The 18,641-nt window shown below is 41.4% G+C and overlaps 1 protein-coding gene across 6 annotated transcripts in view; it reads right to left on the bottom strand.

Moving 5' to 3' along the window:
* Positions 1 to 8,024: 8,024 nt before the first annotated feature.
* Positions 8,025 to 18,641, bottom strand: part of p4ha2 (procollagen-proline, 2-oxoglutarate 4-dioxygenase (proline 4-hydroxylase), alpha polypeptide 2) — a 73,323-nt gene continuing 62,706 nt past the window's right edge. For all 6 annotated transcript variants that reach the window (XM_083565171.1, XM_083565167.1, XM_083565169.1 and 3 more), the window contains 2 exons: positions 18,542 to 18,638; positions 8,025 to 8,339 (listed from right to left, as the gene is read on the bottom strand). In XM_083565171.1, the coding sequence (XP_083421297.1) occupies positions 8,269 to 8,339; positions 18,542 to 18,638 (168 nt within the window). In that variant the 3' untranslated portion in view covers positions 8,025 to 8,268. The remainder of the gene's footprint in view (positions 8,340 to 18,541; positions 18,639 to 18,641) is intronic.

Raw genomic sequence — 18,641 nt, 5'->3', positions numbered from 1 at the left:
TAAAATCTGCTATTTTAGCAATGCTATAGTCTTAATTCACTGTACATACTGTATGTGTACACATTTTGTGTGTATGTATGTATGTATGTGTATATATATATATATATATATATATATATATATATATATATATATATATATATATATATATATATGTGTGTATGTATGTATGTGTATATATATGTATATATATATATATATATATATATATATATATATATATATATATATATATATATATATATATATATGTGTATGTATATATATATACACACACACACACACATTTTTATCTGCACTTGTCTATTTGCATAATTGAAAATGTCATTGCTGCGTACCTCTACTTAACTGTTCTACTTATTTCAGCATACTTTCTGAAATGTCCATTCTTTCCATCATTAATTTATTCATTCACCCCCTCGATATGTGGAATTGCCAGGATTTTCTTCTTTTAAGAGAAATTCTTGTAGAAATTCTTGTGATTCTTTAGCTTTTTTTATGCACGTGCAAAACAAGTATGGGTTTGCATTAGTGCGTGTGGCATAAGCAGCTTACACATCTGGAAAGGCACCATCAATGCTGAAAGGTATATCCAAGTTCTAGAACATATGCGCCCATCCAGACATCGTCTCTTTCAGGTAAGACCTTGCATTTTCCAACATGACAATGGCAGACCACATACTGCATCAATTACAACATCATGGCTGCGTAGAAGAAGGATCCGGGTACTGAAATGGCCAGCCTGCAGTCCAGCTCTTTCACCCATAGAAAATATTTGGCGCATCATAAAGAGGAAGATGCGACAAAGAAGACCTAAAACAGTTGAGCAACTAGAAGCCTGTATTAGAAAAGAATGGGACAACATTCCTATTCCTAAACTTGAGCAACTTGTCTCCTCAGTCCCCAGACTTTTGCAGACTGTTATAAAAAAGCAGAGGGGATGCCACACGGTGGAAAACATGGCCTTGTCCCAACTTTTTTGAGATGTGTTGATGCCATGAAATTCAAAATCAACTTATTTTTCCCTTAAAATTATACATTTTCTCAGTTTAAACATTTGATGTCATCTATGTTGTATTCTGAATAAAATATTAAAATTTTAAACTTCCACATCATTGTATTCCATTTTTAATTCACAAAACTGTGTCCAAAGTGTCAATATTTTGTGTGAGCACCATTATGTAGCACTGCCTCAATCCTCCTGGGCATGGAATTCATCAAAGCTGCACAGGTTGTTGCTGGGATCCTCTTCCACTCCTCCATAATGGCATCATGGAGCTGCTGGATGTTAGACACATGCGGCCCTATCTTTTGCTTGAGCATGCCCCAAAGGTGCTCAATAGGATTCAGCGCTGGAGACATTCTTGGCCACTCCATCACCTTCAGCTCCTTAGCAAGGCATTTGTCATCTTGGCAGTGTGTTTGGGATTCTAATCATACTGGAAAACTGCAGTTTGAAACAGTTTCTGAATTAAGGGTGTCATGTTTTGCTTCAGAATGTCACAGTACATGTTGAGTCCATGATTTTCCTCAATAAACTGCAGATTCCCAGTACCAGGAGCACCAACGCAGCCCCAAACCGTGATGCTACCACCACAATGCTTGACGGTAGGCAAGACACAATTCTCTTGTTAATTCTCAGACGAACATCACCACAGATGCTCGACACCTTCTGATCCAAACAAGTTTATTTTAGTCTCATCAGACTAAGGTTCCAGTAATTCATGCTTTTGGACAAGTTGTCTACAGCAAACTGTCTGCAGGCTTTCTTCTGGGAAGACTTGTGGTCTGTATGAGAAATGTTCTCACCACATTTTAACTGCTCCAATAAAAGATTTACAAAATATACAAGATAATACAAGGTCCTGAAAAGCAGACAAAAACATGAACATGATGTGGCTTTGCATGGTTAAACAACATACAGCTCTTATCACTTAGGGTGTACTCACTTTTATTGCTAGCTACTTTGACAATAATGGCTGTATGTTGAGATATTTTAGAGAACAGTAAATCTGTATTGCTATACAAGCTTCACATTACGTACTTTAAAATATATCCAAGTTTAATTTATAGGTTTCATAATAACACAATCATTTCGAATTCAATGTATTTTTATTTGTTGGAGATCGAGTGATGCACCCGGTGGAGACTGGGAGCAGAAAAACGTCCTCGGTGGTGTCCAGAGGCCGAGCGACGCCCACGGCAAAGACGAGGAATGCAGTGACACCTTCGCCGGGGCTTTGGGCATAGCGACGCCTTCAGAGGAACTCTGGAGTGCTTTGTCATCCTCCGAGGGACCTGGAGGAAAGACGTCGCCCGAAGAGGGGCTTGGAGGCGTTATGTCGCCCAGAGAGGAACCCAGAGGCGAGACATTGCCTGGAGAGGAACGCTATGGAGTAACTTCGCCTTCAGATGGTCTAGGAGGTGTTCCACGCTTGTGGAAACTCTGGAGCGGAGCAAGGCGCTGGTAGAACCTCTGGGCTGGAGCGGAGCGCTCGTGGAACTCCTGGAGTGGAGCGGAGCTCTCCTGGAAACTTTGGAACGGAACGGAACTCTCTTGGAAGCGCTGGAGCGGAACGGAGCTCTCCTGGAAGCTCTGGAGCGGAAACACACGCACACAGTTGAGAGAGTCCGAGGTGCGCTTGGGGAGAAGCGTAGCTGGTACAGGATAGTGGAGTCCGAACGGAACGGAAAGCATAGAATCCTGCAAGTGAAGTCCGAACGGAACGGAAAGCATAGAGTCCAGCGTGAACCAAAGAACCCATACATTCAATAACGAACAAGGGAGTGAGTGAGATTGAGGAGCTTTGTAGGAGCGGGTGGAAGTGATGATGCCTTGCCTACAAGTTTCTTTAAACAGATCATTCCAGAGGTAATTGAACCTGTTTTAAAAATAATAAACTCTTCCATTAGCACTGGTTTTGTACCAAAATCCTTCAAACTGGCAGTTATCCACCCCCTAATTAAGAAACCTGACCTTGACCCATGTCAGCTGTCCAACTACAGACCAATATCAAATCTCCCCTTCATAGCCAAAATTTTGGAAAAGGTTGTAGCACAGCAGTTATGCTCACACCTACTTATGAATAATATTTTTGAAATGTATCAGTCAGGATTTCGGCCTCATCATAGCACAGAGACGGCGCTAGTTAAGGTGGTAAATGACCTGTTATTGGCCTCTGATCAGGGTTTTGTCTCCTTACTTGTTTTGCTCGACCTTAGTGCAGCTTTTGACACCATTGATCACACTATACTACTTGCTAGACTTGAGAACGTTGTTGGAATAAAGGGAACGGCTCTCTCTTGGCTCAGGTCTTATTTGACTGATCGCTATCAGTTTGTTGATGTTAATGGTGAGTTCTCCACACTCTCTGAGGTAAAGTTTGGTGTTCCTCAAGGATCTGTCTTAGGCCCTCTGCTTTTCTCTTTATATATGCTGCCTCTTGGAGAAATTATTCATAAACATGGTATTAGATTCCATTGCTATGCTGATGATACACAGCTATATATTTCAGCAAAGCCAGATGAGAGAGATCAGCTTAACAATGTTAAAAAATGTGTAAAGGACATTAGACAGTGGATGCTCGATAACTTTCTTCTGCTAAACTCAGATAAGACGGAAGTACTTTTACTAGGACCACATGCAGCTAGAAGCAAACTTTCCGATTACCTAACATCTCTGGATGGTGTTTCTGTTTCAGCGTGTACGGCTGTCAAAGACCTTGGTGTGATTATTGACTCAAGTCTTTCCTTTGAGGCTCACGTGAATAATATTACCAGGATCGCCTTCTTTCACCTTAGAAATATTGCTAAAATTAGAAATATGATGTCGTTACAGGATGCAGAAAAACTAGTTCATGCTTTTGTTACTTCTAGATTAGACTACTGTAACGCTTTACTGTCTGGGTGTGCGAGTAGGTGCATAAATAAGCTTCAGTTAGTTCAGAATGCAGCAGCAAGAGTCCTCACTAGATCTAGGAAATATGACCACATCACCCCTGTATTAATCAGTCTACACTGGCTCCCAATCAAATCTCGCATTGATTATAAAATTTTACTACTGACATATAAAGCACTTAATGGTCTCGCACCACCGTATCTGAGTGAACTTCTGTACCAGTATGATCCTCCACGCCTACTTAGATCAAAAGGTGCAGGCTATCTGTTGGTTCCTCCAATAATGAAGATTACAGCAGGGGGCAGATCTTTCTCTTATAAAGCCCCGCAGTTATGGAACAGCCTTCCTATCAGTGTTCGGGACTCAGACACAGTCTCAGTGTTCAAGTCGAGGTTGAAAACATATTTATTCAGTCAAGCCTTTAATCAGTAGATTTTTTCTCAGGTAAAGGCTCAGATCTGGAGGGAACATTGATATAGAGTGTTTGGTGAACTGGGATATTTGTACGCTGTCGTCCCCTCACATTCACGTGTTCACTCAGGTTTGTTGATGGTGGTGTGGTGGGCCGTCTCTTATCCCAGAGATCCCTCATGTCTGTGTTGCCTTCTGGTTCTCCCTTTTAGTTATGCTGCCATAGCGAGTCTTGCCGGAGTCCAAACTGCACAGTGACTTTAACTCTCATGCAACAATAGGTACACTTAATAATCCATATCCTTCTCTTCCTGTCACCCTCTTCTCTCTCTCTCTCTCTCTCTCTCTCTCTCTCTCTCTCTCTCTCTCTCTCTCTCTCTCTCTCTCGGTCGAGTTAAACATGCTCCTGAGGCTCCAGTGACCACTGTTCCTGCCCCTCTCCCCCCCGTGGATCTTCCCACTTCATCCAGGCCTGCCTGGATTGGATGTCAACAGTCTCCTACACTGATGTCAACAGTCTCCTACACTGACTCAGAAATACACTTCGCTTTTGATCATCATCACTGCACCCCGCAACATTGTATACCCGCCACAAATGGACATTCGGTGTAACCCAGATGAGGATGGGTTCCCTCTTGAGTCTGGTTCCTCTCAAGGTTTCTTCCTTATGCCATCTCGGGGAGTTTTTCCTTGCCACAGTCGCCAGTCGCCACCGGCTTGCTCATCAGGGACAAACTTACTCATAAAGAACATATTCATTTTTAATCACCGCATTATCTGTGTAAAGCTGCTTTGAGACAATGTTCATTGTTAAAAGCGCTATACAAATAAAAATGAAAAATTGAATTGAATGATGAGCCCCAGGTGTGCGTAGTTGAGCCCGGAGCTCCAGGTAGAGCGGAGGCATGAGAGCCACAAAAGAGGGCGTGGCAGGTGGATCCCTGACACCGTGCAAGACATCAGAAATGCAAGACTGTGCAAGACTTTGGAAAATTAAATACAAAAGCAATTGCAAATACATTTGTGTTTTGGCAGGCTACATACGTAATGCAAAGAAAGTGAAAAAGCAAATGTGGTAATTAATATTCAAATGGCATTCATGGTCATATAAAATAGTTGCAAATGGACTTGACCAAATTTCAAATGAAAAAGCAGTCACTGTGCGTTCGCTAAAACGCAAATGGTAATGCAAGATTTGCAATTGCATTTGGCTTGTCACAATTTATGCGTCCACATATGGAACATGCAATTGCAAATACAGTTTGCAATTCTTTTTTAAAATTGTTCGGAATATCCATGTATTAGATAGATAACAAATAGTAATGACAAAAAGATACCAATATTATGTTTCTATCTTTAGTTAATTCACAAAAAGAATGTGATGTTAATGCAAGAGACCATGCAAGCTGAAGAGTTAAGCCAATAAATTATTTGATGAAATAAATAAAACTATCACACACACTAAGTTGTAATGGCAGTTGAATTACTGCCATATTTAATGTCAGTTAAACAAGCATTTATTAGCTGCTGCACACCAATCACAAACACTGAAAAGTAGACAAAGTTTTAAAAGAAGCCATCTTATGGAGTTAAAGCTTGTAAGTGTGTTGAACTGAAAGCAGTAGTGATGGGTCTTTCATAAATGATTCATTTATTAAAAAAAAAAAGTCTTTAATGTAACTCAGAAGAACAAGGAGTCTCAGTTATTTGTTCATTTTCTACTGGATGCGTATGAGCAAACAGTCCCTCAAGCACGTACTGCAAAACCTGGGTTATTAACAAGGTAGCTAGGTTATGATCTTCTCGAATACACAACAGTGTATAGAATGGATGGATGGATGGATGGATGGAAGAAAGAAAGAAAGAAAATGACGGATAAAAAATAAGGCAGAATTTGTTGTGGTATAGACTGGTAATTTTGCAGTGTGGCAGTGCAGAGTTCTGGAGTGAATTAGATGAAGTGATAGATAGTGTACCTAGAAATGAACAATTGGTGATTGGGGCAGACTTTAATGTGCATGTAGGTGAAATGAACAGAAGTAAGGAGGAGGTGATGGGTAGGTATGGCTTTATTTAGAGGAATGTGGAAGGGCAGATGGTGGTAGATTTTGCTAAAAGGATGGAAATGGCAGTGGTGAACACTTATTTTAAGAAGAAGGAAGAGCATAGGGTGACTTATAAGAGTGGAGGAAGGTGCACACAGGTGGACAATGTTCTATGCAGGAGAACATTGTCAGTCTCCAATCAACCTGAAGGAGATTGGAGACAATAAGGTGTTGGCAGGGGACAGTGTAGCTAAACAGCATCGGATGGTGGTATGTAGGATGGTTTTGGAGGTGACGAAGAAGAGGAGAAGAGTGAGGACTGATAGAAAAATTAGATGGTGAAAACTGAAGGAGGAAGACTGTAGTGTGAGGTTCAGGGAAGAGGTCAGACAGGGGCTCTGTGGTGGTGAAGAGGTGCTGGATGATTGGGCAACTACTGCAAAAGTGATAAGGGAGACAGCTAGAAAGATACTTGGTGTGACATTTGGAAATAGAAAGGAAGACAAAGAGCCAAGGAAAAGGCATACGAGGATCTGTATAAGAAGTTGGACACTAAGGAAGGAGAAAAGGATTTATACCGATTGGCCAGGCAGAGGGACCGAGCTGGGTAGGTTGGATGGTGTAGAGATGGTGAAGCAGGAAGTGGATAGGATTAGTAAGGAGGAAGTGAGACCAGCTATTAGGAGGGTGAAGAAAGTCGGTAGGACCAGATGACATACCGGTAGAAGCATGGAGATGTTTAGGAGAGATGGCAGTGGAGTTTTTAACCAGATTGTTTAACAAGATTTTGGAAAGTGAGAGGATGCCTGAGGAATGGAGGAAGAGTGTGTTGGTACCGGTTTTTAAGAATAAGGGAGATGTGCAGACCTGCAGTAACTACAGGAAAATTTAGTTGATCAGTCACACCATTAAGTTATGGAAAAGAGTTGTGGAAGCCAGGCTGAGAGACGAGGTGACCATCTGTGAGAAACAGTATGCTTTCATGCCGAGGAAGAGCACCACAGACGCATTATTTGCTTTGAGAATGTTGATGGAGAAGTGTAGAGAAGGTCAGAAGCATTGTGTGTTTGTGGATTAAGAGAAAGCGTACGACAGGGTGCCAAGAGAGGAGTTGTGGTATTGTATGATGAAGTCAGGTGTGTCAGAGAAGCATATGAGGGTGGTGCAGGACATGTATGAGGACAGTGTGACAGCAGTTAAGCGTGCAGTAGAAACAACAGACTGGTTCAAGGTGGAGGTTGGACTGCATCAAGGATCGAGCCCTTTCCTGTTTGCAGTGGTGATGACAGGTTGACGGACGAGGTCAGACAGGAGTCTCCATGGACTATGATGTTTACGGATGATATTGTGATTTGTGGGGAGAGTAGGGAGCAGGTTGAGAAGAGACTGGAGTGGTGGAGGTACGCGCTGGAGAGAAGGGGAATGAAAGTCAGTAGGAGGAACGAAAAAAAAAAAAAACTTTAAGAATGGTAAGAAAAAGATTATTCAGAGAAAATATATATTTTTTAAGTAATGCGTCTTATGTCTCATTTCTTGCATTTTGGTGTCAATTCTACTTCTATACAGTTCTCCAAAAAGACACAGGTAAAAATACAGAAGTCTGTTGTAGCAAAGCAACATGCACTGTTGAAAAGAAAAAAATTAAATAAAATAAGACACAAAACCATATATTTGTTGGTGCACAGGAAATAGCCCATACTACCAATTTGGTAATAATGTCTACGGATTCCTGTTCTCCTCGGAATTTATTTCAGTGTGTAATATTGCCAAAACAGCTGAGTGATTTCTAACAGAGTGCATCCATTCATGGTGAAAGATGCTCAATTGTGTTGTGTTTTTGATCACAGTTCAGGCACTGCAGGAGAAGCTATAAGTCTAAATGTTTCAGAAATTTTTAACTTTCAGCAGGCAGAATCAGTCCACTTCTGTAAGACCACAGGGTCTCCTGAACTCCTGACCTCTCTCATGAATCCACTTGTTTGACACTGTTGAGCAGAAAAGAATAAAATGTTGCTGTTAAAATGTAGTGTTAACAAAATAAAGTTGTTTGTGTCATGACCATTATCATAAAACAAACAAAAAAATGTTTTATGAAATAGAAACAGCCTGATAAATGCTAAAAATATGCTGAAGATAAAACTGGTACCTTAAAATAATACTATTCATTTAGGTGACAATGTAACCTATGTGTACACTTTTTTTTCTTTTTTCAGTAGTGGAGATTTTGCTGGCTGAAACAAAACAAAAAAAACCCACTACTATCTTATGATAATCTTAACTTTTCATTAACATTCATCGTAAGCTGTGTTGGGTTACAAGTAATGTTACTTTTTTTAAAAAGTAATGCAAATTACTTTTCAGTTAAATTATTTTGCATAAAAAAATAAATACTGAATTAAAATGAAGGTAGTCACGTAGAATCGCACACTCATATGTGCGAGCCGTGGGAACAGAAGCTGGTCAGAAGCGGAGATGGTAAACCAGAGCATTACATTACTGAGATGGAAGTATTCTTATTATTTTGAAATAGTCGAGGAAAAGGAGAAAAGAATAATGCTTAAGTGTAGATTATGTGTTGGTGAAAAGCTCTTGTCAACTGCAAAAAATACCACTTAAAAAAAAAAAAAACATCTGCATGCAAAGCACAGCACTACAGGTGTGTGTGTGTGTGTGTGTGTGTGTGTGTGTGTGTGTGTGTGTGTGTGTGTGTGTGTGTATAATGTTGAATATATGCAACATTGCAACATTATGCATATGCATAATGTTGCATATATGGAAATGGAGACAGAAATATAGAAAACTTCCACGACTGCAGATCTATTGACTGCTCAAATTAAAAGTTTTCCGTGGGAGACACATGTACGATGTCATATCATATATCTATATTACACCTGTTACACCTGTAAGGCGTGAAAGAGATACAAGTAACGCAAAAGTAATATAATGCATTACTTTCCATAAAAAGTAACTAAGTAACGTAATTAGTTACTTTTTTGGGAAGTAACTCAATATTGTAATGCATTACTTTTAAAAGTAATGTTGCCCAACACTGATCGTAAGTACCGTAATTTCCGGACTATTAAGCGCACCCATATATATAAGCCGCACCCACTGAATTTGACAAAGATTTTTATTTTAAACATAAATAAGCCGCACCTGTCTATAAGCTGTTTACACTGAAACTAATGAACTTTACACAGGCTTTAACGAAAGACAGTGTCTGCTACACGGTGTAACGGGTGAAATATGTTGCACTTCCTTTAGGAGCATAGCGGTATTTTGGGAATAGCCTGGCCCCGCATTTTTCCGCAATTACTGGATGTGTGGAGACCGAGGAATATGTCCTTATTATTTTCTGATGCTCATTTCTAAGTTTCTTTGACTAACCCGTAATGCTGTTGCCAAGAAAAATAAAAAAGCACGAGTTTTGGAAAACTGTCTGTGCTTATATGATTTCTGTTGCAACTGGAGTTAGCAAACTTTCCCATGACCCAGACTCAACGGCTTGTATCTAAACAGTAGCCTACCAAGAAAGTCATTGTTCACTGTCTTCCTCCTTCCTTTCACAACATTTTCTCTCGGGAGTTTATCTTTTGGCATCGTCGTGTGTTTAAAAAAAAAAGTTTTTTCTCCAGATGGCGTGCAGCTCAGAACACAGGTAAGGTGTGTTTTTTTAGTTTTCGTTTGGAAATTTCATTGGTCTAATGTTATGGGGTTCAGTTTTTTGGCTTGAAGTTTGTGAAACCGGGAAAAAACCAGGAAAAATGCATAAATAAGCCGCTTCGTTGTTTAAGCCGCGGGGTTCAAAACGTGGGAAAAAAGTAGCGGCTTATAGTCCGAAAAATACGGTAATTTCCAAAACTAGTTAAGCACCAATAATGTCTCAATTCCATATAGCTCATTGCCCTTAATTTAATAGCTAAAAAAAAAAAAACAGTCAGGTACATAAATATCTGTTTTCATGGTTATTTTAGCTGTTTTTCATTTTATAATTAATTTCTGAGTATTGATATGCCAACTGCTTTAAGGGACTGTTTAAGTAATTGGCCAACCAGCTGTTCCATGGCCAGGTGTGTTATTCTGTCATTTCAAACCAATACAAATAGATTTAAATTCAAGTGCAGCATTTGCATTTAGGAACTGCCAATGAGCAACAGAATTGTTGGTACTGAAGAGTAAATGCTTCTGGGCCATTGTCGAGGCACATATAAATGTTATCTCCTCGGATCATGGAAGACTCTTTGTGAACTATACATCTTTTTGTGGATTACATCAATTTACACCAGCGTTTACAGTCCACATACAGATTTATCAGATGGTTTAATCATGTTGAACATTTGTAAGTTCATTCATTAAGCTATGCTAAATGTATACTCCAATGACCAGTAGGTTCTTGCTCCATTCCATGTTTATGTAAACGCATACAGGACCACCACACCACACTGTTCAGCCAATTTGGATAAGGTCTGCATTTTAAGGTCATGTTAATTATTTATTTCCAATTCACTTAATTAATTTGTATTTGTATAGCGCATCACAGATAATGTGGTGATAGAAATTGATAAGATGTTGTTTATAAGTGTAAGTTTGTTCCTAAAGAGCAAGCCGGTGGGGAATGGAATTTCAGCTAAAAAATTCTATAGTAGGCAGCTGAAATAACAATGATTGTCAATGGCCAAACAGTTATGGACGTAAATTTATCTTAAAAACATTGGATTGAACCTCTAACCAGTTACTGTATACTTTGTAGTGACTATTGCACTCAGTGTTATTTTGTCCAAGTTTTTCTGTGACACAGTGAGTCCATAATTGCTTGTCAGATTTTGTATTTATGCTCCATGTGCTTTTGTTTTGGTAACCCAGCCATTAGGGAGGCACAAGCCAGTGCACTCTTAGTGCCGGTCCCAAGCCCAGGTAAATGGGGAGGGTTGCGTTAGGAAGGGCATCCAGCGTAAAACGTGCCAAATCGAATTTGCGGGTCACGAATTAAAAAATTCATACCGGATCGGTCGAGGCCTGGGTTAACAGCGACTGCCACAGGTGTCGTTAGCCAACAGGGTACCGGTAGAAATTGGGCTACTGTTGGCCGAAGGAGGAGAAGGAGAGGAGGAAGACGTCTACAGAGACGGCAGGGAAAGGAGAAGTGTAGGAGAGTAGAGGTTAGTGTTGGTACTTTAAATGTTGGCACTATGACTGGTAAAGGGAGAGAGGTAGCTGATATGATGGAGAGGATAAAGGTAGATATATTGTGTGTTCAGGAGATCAAGTGGAAAGGGAGTAAGGCCAGGAACATTGGAGGTGGGTTTAAACTGTTCTATTATGGTGTGGATAGAAAGAGAAATGGTGTAGGGGTGATTCTAAAGGAAGAGTACAGTAAGAGTGTAGTGGAGGTGAAGAGAGTTTCTGATAGGGTAAAAAACGTGAAGCTGGAAGTTTAGGGGATGATGATAAATGTCATCAGTGCCTATGCTCCACAAGTGGGCTGTGAGATAGAGGACAAGGAAAAATTCTGGAGTGAATTAGATGAAGTCGTAGATGGTGTACCTAGAAATGAACGATTGGTGATTGGGGCAGACTTTAATGGGCATGTAGGTGAAGGAAACAGAGGTAATGAGGAGGTTATGGGTAGGTATGGCCTAAAGGAAAGGAATGTGAAAGGGCAGATGGTGGTAGATTTTGCTAAAAGGATGGAAATGGCAGTGGTGAATACTTATTTTAAGAAGAAGGAGGATCATAGGGTGACGAAAAAGAGTGGGTGAAGGTGCACACAGGTGGATTATGTTCTATGTAGGAGATGCAACCTGAAGGAGATTGGAGACTGTAAAGTGTTGGCAGGGGACAGCATCGGAGGGTGGTCTGTAGGATGGTTTTGGAGGCGAAGAAGAGGAGGAGAGTAAGGATTGAAAGAAGAATAAGATGGTGGAAACTGAAGGAGGAAGAGTGTAGTGTGAGGTTCAGGGAAAAGGTCAGACAGAGGCTCGGTGGTGTTGAAGAGGTGCTGAATGATTAGGAAACTACTGCAGGAGTGATGAGGGAGGCAGCTAGAAAAGTACTTGGTGTGACATCTGGAAATAGAAAGGAAGACAAAGAGACGTGGTGGTGGAATCAGGAAGCCCAGGAGAGCATAAGGGGAAAGAGGTTAACAAAACAGAAGTGGGATCAACAGAGAGATGAGAAAAGTAGGAAGGAGTACAAGGAGATGCAGCAGCAGGTGAAAAGGGATGTGGGGAAAGCCAAGGAAAAGGCATACGAGGAGCTGTATGAGAGGTTGAACACTAAGGAAGGAGAAAAGGATTTGTACCGATTTGCCAGGCAGAGGGACCAAACTGGGAAGGATGTGTTGCAAGTTAGAGCAATAAAGGATGGAGATGGAAATGTGTTGACTAGTGAGGAAAGTGTGTTGAGAAGGTGGAGGGAGTATTTTGAGCAGCTGATGAATAAGGAAAATAAGAGAGAGAAGGTTGGATGATGTGGAGTTAGTAAAGCAGGAAGTGGATAGGATTAGTAAGGAGGAAGTGAGAGCAGCGATTAAGAGGATGAAGAGTGGAAAGTCGGTTGGACCGGATAACATACCGGTAGAAGCATGGAGATGTTTAGGAGAGATGGCAGTGGAGTTTTTAACCAGATTGTATAACAAGATTCTGGAAGGTGAGAGGATGCCTGAGGAATGGAGAAGGAGTGTGCTGGTACCGATCTTTGAGCATAAGGGAGATGTACAGACCTGCAGTAACTACAGGGGGATTAAGTTGATCAGTACACCATGAAGTTATGGGAAAGAGTAGTGGAAGCCAGGCCGAGAGAAGAGGGGACAATCTGTGAGCAACAGTATGGTTTCATGCCGAGGAAGAGCACCACAGACGCATTATTTGCTTTGAGAATGTTGATAGTGAAGTATAGAGAAGGACAGAAGGGATTGCATTGTGTATTTGTGGATTTAGAGAAAGCGTACGACAGGGTGCCAAGAGAGGAGTTGTGGTATTGTATGAGGAAGTCAGGTGTGTCAGAGAAGTATGTGAAGGTGGTGCAGGACATGTATGAGGACAGTGTGACAGCAGTGAAGTGTGCAGTAGGAACAACAGACTGGTTCAAGGTGAAGGTTGGATTGCATCAAGGATCGGCCCTGAGCCCTTTCCTGTTTGCAGTGGTGATGTACAGGTTGACAGACGAGGTCAGACAGAAGTCTCCCTGGACTATGATGTTTGCGGATGATATTGTGATTTGTGGTGAGAGTAGTGAGCAGGTTGAGAAGAGCCTGGAGAGGTGGAGGTACGCGCTGGAGAGAAGGGGAATGAAAGTAAGTAGGAGTAAAACAGAGTACATGTGCGTAAATGAGAGAGAGGGCAGTGAAATGGTGCGGTTGCAGGGAGAAGAGATGGAAAAGGTGGTGGAGTTCAGGTACCTGGGGTCAACAGTGCAAAGTAATGGTGAGTGTGTTAGGGAAGTAAAGAAAAGAGTGCCGGCAGGGTGGAGTGGGTGGAGAAGAGTGACAGGAGTGATTTGTGATAGTAGGGTATCTGCAAGAATAAAAGGGAAAGTTTATAGGACTGTGGTGAGACCTGCAATGTTGTATGGATTAGAGACAGTGGCATTGAGTAAAAGGCAGGAGGTGGAGCTGGAGGTAGCAGAGCTGAAGATGTTAAGGTTTTCGTTGGGAGTGACGAGGATGGACAAGATTAAAAATGAGTTTATTAGAGGGACAGCGCATGTTGGACGTTTTGGAGACAAGGTGAGGGAGGCGAGATTGAGGTGGTTTGGACATGTGCAGAGGAGGGACATGAGTTATATTGGTAGAAGAATGCTGAGGATGGAGCCACCAGGACGGCCAAGGAGGAGGTTCATGGATGTTGTGAGGGAAGACATGCAGGTAGTTGGTGTAAAAGAGGCAGATGTGGAGGACAGGGTGGTATGAAAATGGATGATCCGCTGTGGCGACCCCTAATGGGAGCAGCCGAAAAAAGAAGAAGAAGAAGAAGAGGAAGAAGTAGTGCTTTTGTTTTGGTCTGTCTCAAATGCATTTTTTGTTCATTCATGTCATGTTCACCCTTCCTGTCATTGGTTTTGATGTTTACATGTTTTACTTCAGAGCCTGTTACCTGTTTATTTGTTAATTATTGTATGTATATATTGTGTGAATATATATATATACACCTCTTTATTTTCAACTCCTATATAAAACTCATCTAGTTTGTAGCAAGTACTGAACCATTTCCTTTCTTGCTCCTGTTTTACATTTATGTTTTTTCTCGTTCATTGTTTCCCACGTATTGTTGCTTGCAAGGTTGTTTTTTTCCCCTCATATTGGTAGTTTTTTTGCTACACGGGCCCTGAAAACAGGCCTGTGTTTTCAAAACACTACACGACAATTAGCACAACCACACACCCAATTAGCAAAACACTACAGATCCTTTGCATAATTAAACACTCTTGTAAAAACTATACATTTCTGTTTAAAAACCACACTTTACCATATGAAACACACGTTTCACATTACTATACTCTGTTTGCACGAGTTACACTCTGCTGTGATAAACCTAAAACACTTTTAGCACTTCTACTTCCCTATGATTAGCGTATTGATTACCTATTGATTACCATCAATAAAGTACAAATATAAATAAATATAAATAAGTACAAATATAACAATGTAAATTCACCAAACACTACACAAAACCAATGTTGCAGACTGAAGAAACTCATTTATTTGTCAACACGCCCAAAATGTTGACATGGAGATTCATAATACAGTGGAACCCGATTATCTCGCCCTTGGTTACCTCGACAACCCTATTAAGTCGACATTTTTGAAGTGGAACCGCCAAATTCTCGCTTTTTCTAAGCATTTTTTATCGGTTATGTCGACTTTTTTTTATGTCGCCGAACCCTGATATCTCGAGCACAAGGGGGAAAAGATTTGCCATTTAACGTCGGTTATCTTGGTGCAGCCGCAGAAGAACTCGCGGAAGTGGCGGAAAAATCAAGCCTTACAGCTGCTACAGGTGTTGTATTGTATACTGGTGAATCTCTGCTGTTAGTTAGTGCACATATGCCTTTTGTTTTTTAAATGTTATGCGATGAACGGGAGGCCAAAGCCGCGCTTGGCGGCACGGAATGTGGGATGAGCAAAAGCATAGAATGAACACCGGCAGGATCGGGGGAATCCGTTGAGAGTGCCGGTGGGAAGGCACGTACCGGGATACACATGAGCGATAACAACGACCGCCGTGAACCAACATATACCAACAATAACGGACAGTGAGAGTGTGGAAGTTTAAATAGGAGCTGGTGATGATGCTAAACGAGCACCATATGTGCGCGATTGAAGCCGGGAGCTTCAGAGAAAGCGGCCGAGAAAGCACCTGACACGCTGAAGGGGGCCAAAGGGGGCGTGGCAGGTGGATTCCTGACAGATAAACATGTATTGTATGTATTTTTATAACATGCCTTCATCAAACAAATCGCGGCAACGCTGTTGTGTAAAAAACCCTTCAAAAACACGTGCATGCACATTCTCATTTATTAACGCACATCATGTACATAAAGAAATTTCAAGCACGTTAATATACTGCCGCCATTTTGATTTTCGTTTATCTCGATCATCGGTTACCTCGATGCTTTTTGCCGACCCCCTAGGACATCGACATAACCGGGTTCCACTGTACTGTAACAAAAAGAGAAAAACTCTTCTATAGGGTTAAGGAATGGAGGGTATGGTGGAAGATATAGGACGGTGAAATGTGGATGTTGCTGAAACCAGTTCTAAACCAAAGCAGAGTGGTGGAAAGACACATTGTCCCAGACAACAATGTATAGCATATGATCGATTTGATTTGCTGCTGTTATGTTGTGCAATTGGTCCAAGAATGTAAATATCAATGCTGTGTTGTAAGGGCCCATATGGGCATGGCGGTGGAGGACCCCATTCTGTGTAATGGCTGCACAGTGTGTTATATTACCCACACGTTGCCCTGGGACATTGACTATAGCCCTGTGGCCAATGATGTTTCTTCCCCTCCTTCATGTTCTCGTCAGATTGAACCCAGCCTCATCTACGTAAATGAACTCGTGCTGGATCTCCTCTCCATCCTCCTCCCTGTCCTCCTCCTCGTTCTACTTGTTCTCCTCGTTCTCCTCCTCGTCTTACTCTTTCTCTGACTCTTTTCATTGTGCTTGAAGACCGATGAACTCACCTGCTGCTTTTTATAGTGCTTATACACCTGATTGGTGTGTCTACAATTTAGCAAACAAGTGTTTGCACGGCTGATTACTGTGTTGAACCAATTGGTTGGCAGTGCAGTAATTTCACAGTCAGTGCTTTGGTATTGCAAGGAACTGACTTCATGATAGATTTTTGTGTGTAATGTATGTTAAGTGTGTTTAGTGTTTTGCAAATCACTGTGTGTAGAGGGAAATATCAAGGTCCGTGACGTCGGAGTGACGTGGGGCCGCCTTCCCGTGGGCTCACCACCTGCAGGAGGGACCGTAAGGGACGGTGCTGTGAGGATTGGGCAGCAGTCGAAGGCGGGGGCCTGCTCAGACTGCTGCCCCCGCGACCCGAATTACGGATAAGCGGGAGAAAATGAATGAATGAATGAATGAATGAATGTGTGTAGAGTTTTGTAACAAGTGTGAGGTTGACAATGTGCTTATAGTTGTGCAAATATGGGCTGATGTTTTGCCTCTTGAGTGTAAGGTTTTGCTAATAGTGTACTACTTTTAATTTGAGTGTGTAAGCAATCCAAAAAAACTGTAATGCCCAGATTGGCCCAGATTACATTGACAATTCTGCCTAATGATTTAAAAGTCGCCATCTGGCGGACTCTGGTCCGAATCCGAACTGCAAGATGAGTCCAGCCGGACCGCAAAGCCTTTTCATATAATGGAATAAATATATGCCAAACGCTATTTTCGAATAAAATAAAATGCCGAAGATGAAACTTTCAGCGAGTGATAAACAATCGCATTCTCAAAAATAAGGAAAGTTGATGACTATTTGACACGCCATGTCAAGGTCCAGCCTGAGGCCAACAGTACAGCCTTTTAATGCCATGCCTCATGCCAAGCTTCAGACCGAGGCAGACTGGGCAGGGCTTCAGCCTGAGGTCGACAGGGTGGCCTCCCAAGCCACCTCCCAGCCCAAGGCCTATGGGGAGGGGCTTACATGCCATTCTCAATGCTATGCTCCAGCTTGAGGCTAACGTGTGACCATCCCCACCTTGATGCATGCCAGCTCCATGCACGATGTTAACAGTGTGTCTCCTTTTGCCAAGTTCAAGCCAGGGGCCAACAAGGAGACCCCTCTAACCATGCTCAAGCCTCCAGCCATGCTCAAGCCAGTGTCCACAAGGGGGCCATGCTCAAGCCAAAAGGGCCAAGGCGGCCCCAGATATATATATATATATATATATATATATATATATATATATATATATATATATATATATATATATATAGAGAGAGAGAGAGAGAGAGAGAGAGAGAGAGAGAGAGAGAGAGAGAGATAGATATAGTGGCAGAGTTGAAGATGCCGAGATTTATTTGATGAGTAACGAGGATAGACAGGATTAGAAACAAATTTATTAGAGGGACAGCGCATGTAGGATGTTTTGGGGACAAAGTGAGAGAAGTCCGATTGAGATGGTTTGGACATGTGCAGAGGAGGGACATGGGGTATATCATGCGCTGTCCCTCTAATAAGAGAATGCTGAGGAAGGAGGAAAATAGGAAGACCTAGGAGGAGGTTTATGGATGTGGTGAGGGAAGACATGCAGGTAGTTGGTTTAAAGAGGCAGATGTAGAGGACAGAGTAGTATGAAGACGGATGAGCCGCTGTGGTGACCCTAATCGGAGCAGCCGAAAGAAGAAGACGACTTTTTAAAAAATAAAATAAAAAAGTAAAATAAAAAGTTATGCAACTGTAAGTACAGTTAGAAAATCTCTTGAATTTGAATGATTTAAAATTAGAGTTGTAACAATCTGACAATTCAAACTGCATATATCAGAACAGTGGTGAAATGCATACACCATACAAATGGAGTCTGCTAGGACAACATGTACAATGTATGTATGACAAGTTTTAATAAGGCCATTACAACCTGATGTGAAAAAAAAACCTTTATTTTCAACTGAAATAAACTATAAATAATTTACTGAAAATCTTTTATAATTGTAATGTAGAAGCCACACTTACCCCATTTACTACCGACTAAAACTGGACAGGCTGCATGTCTTGTTCGGTAATCTCCCTCTCCACTTCTAAAGAGATTGTACCAGAACACTGAGGTACCCTA

The sequence above is a fragment of the Silurus aristotelis genome, assembly GCF_946808225.1.
Source record: "Silurus aristotelis genome assembly, chromosome: 16".
NCBI lineage: Eukaryota > Metazoa > Chordata > Actinopteri > Siluriformes > Siluridae > Silurus > Silurus aristotelis.
This window is presented reverse-complemented; position numbering and strand designations above follow the sequence as displayed.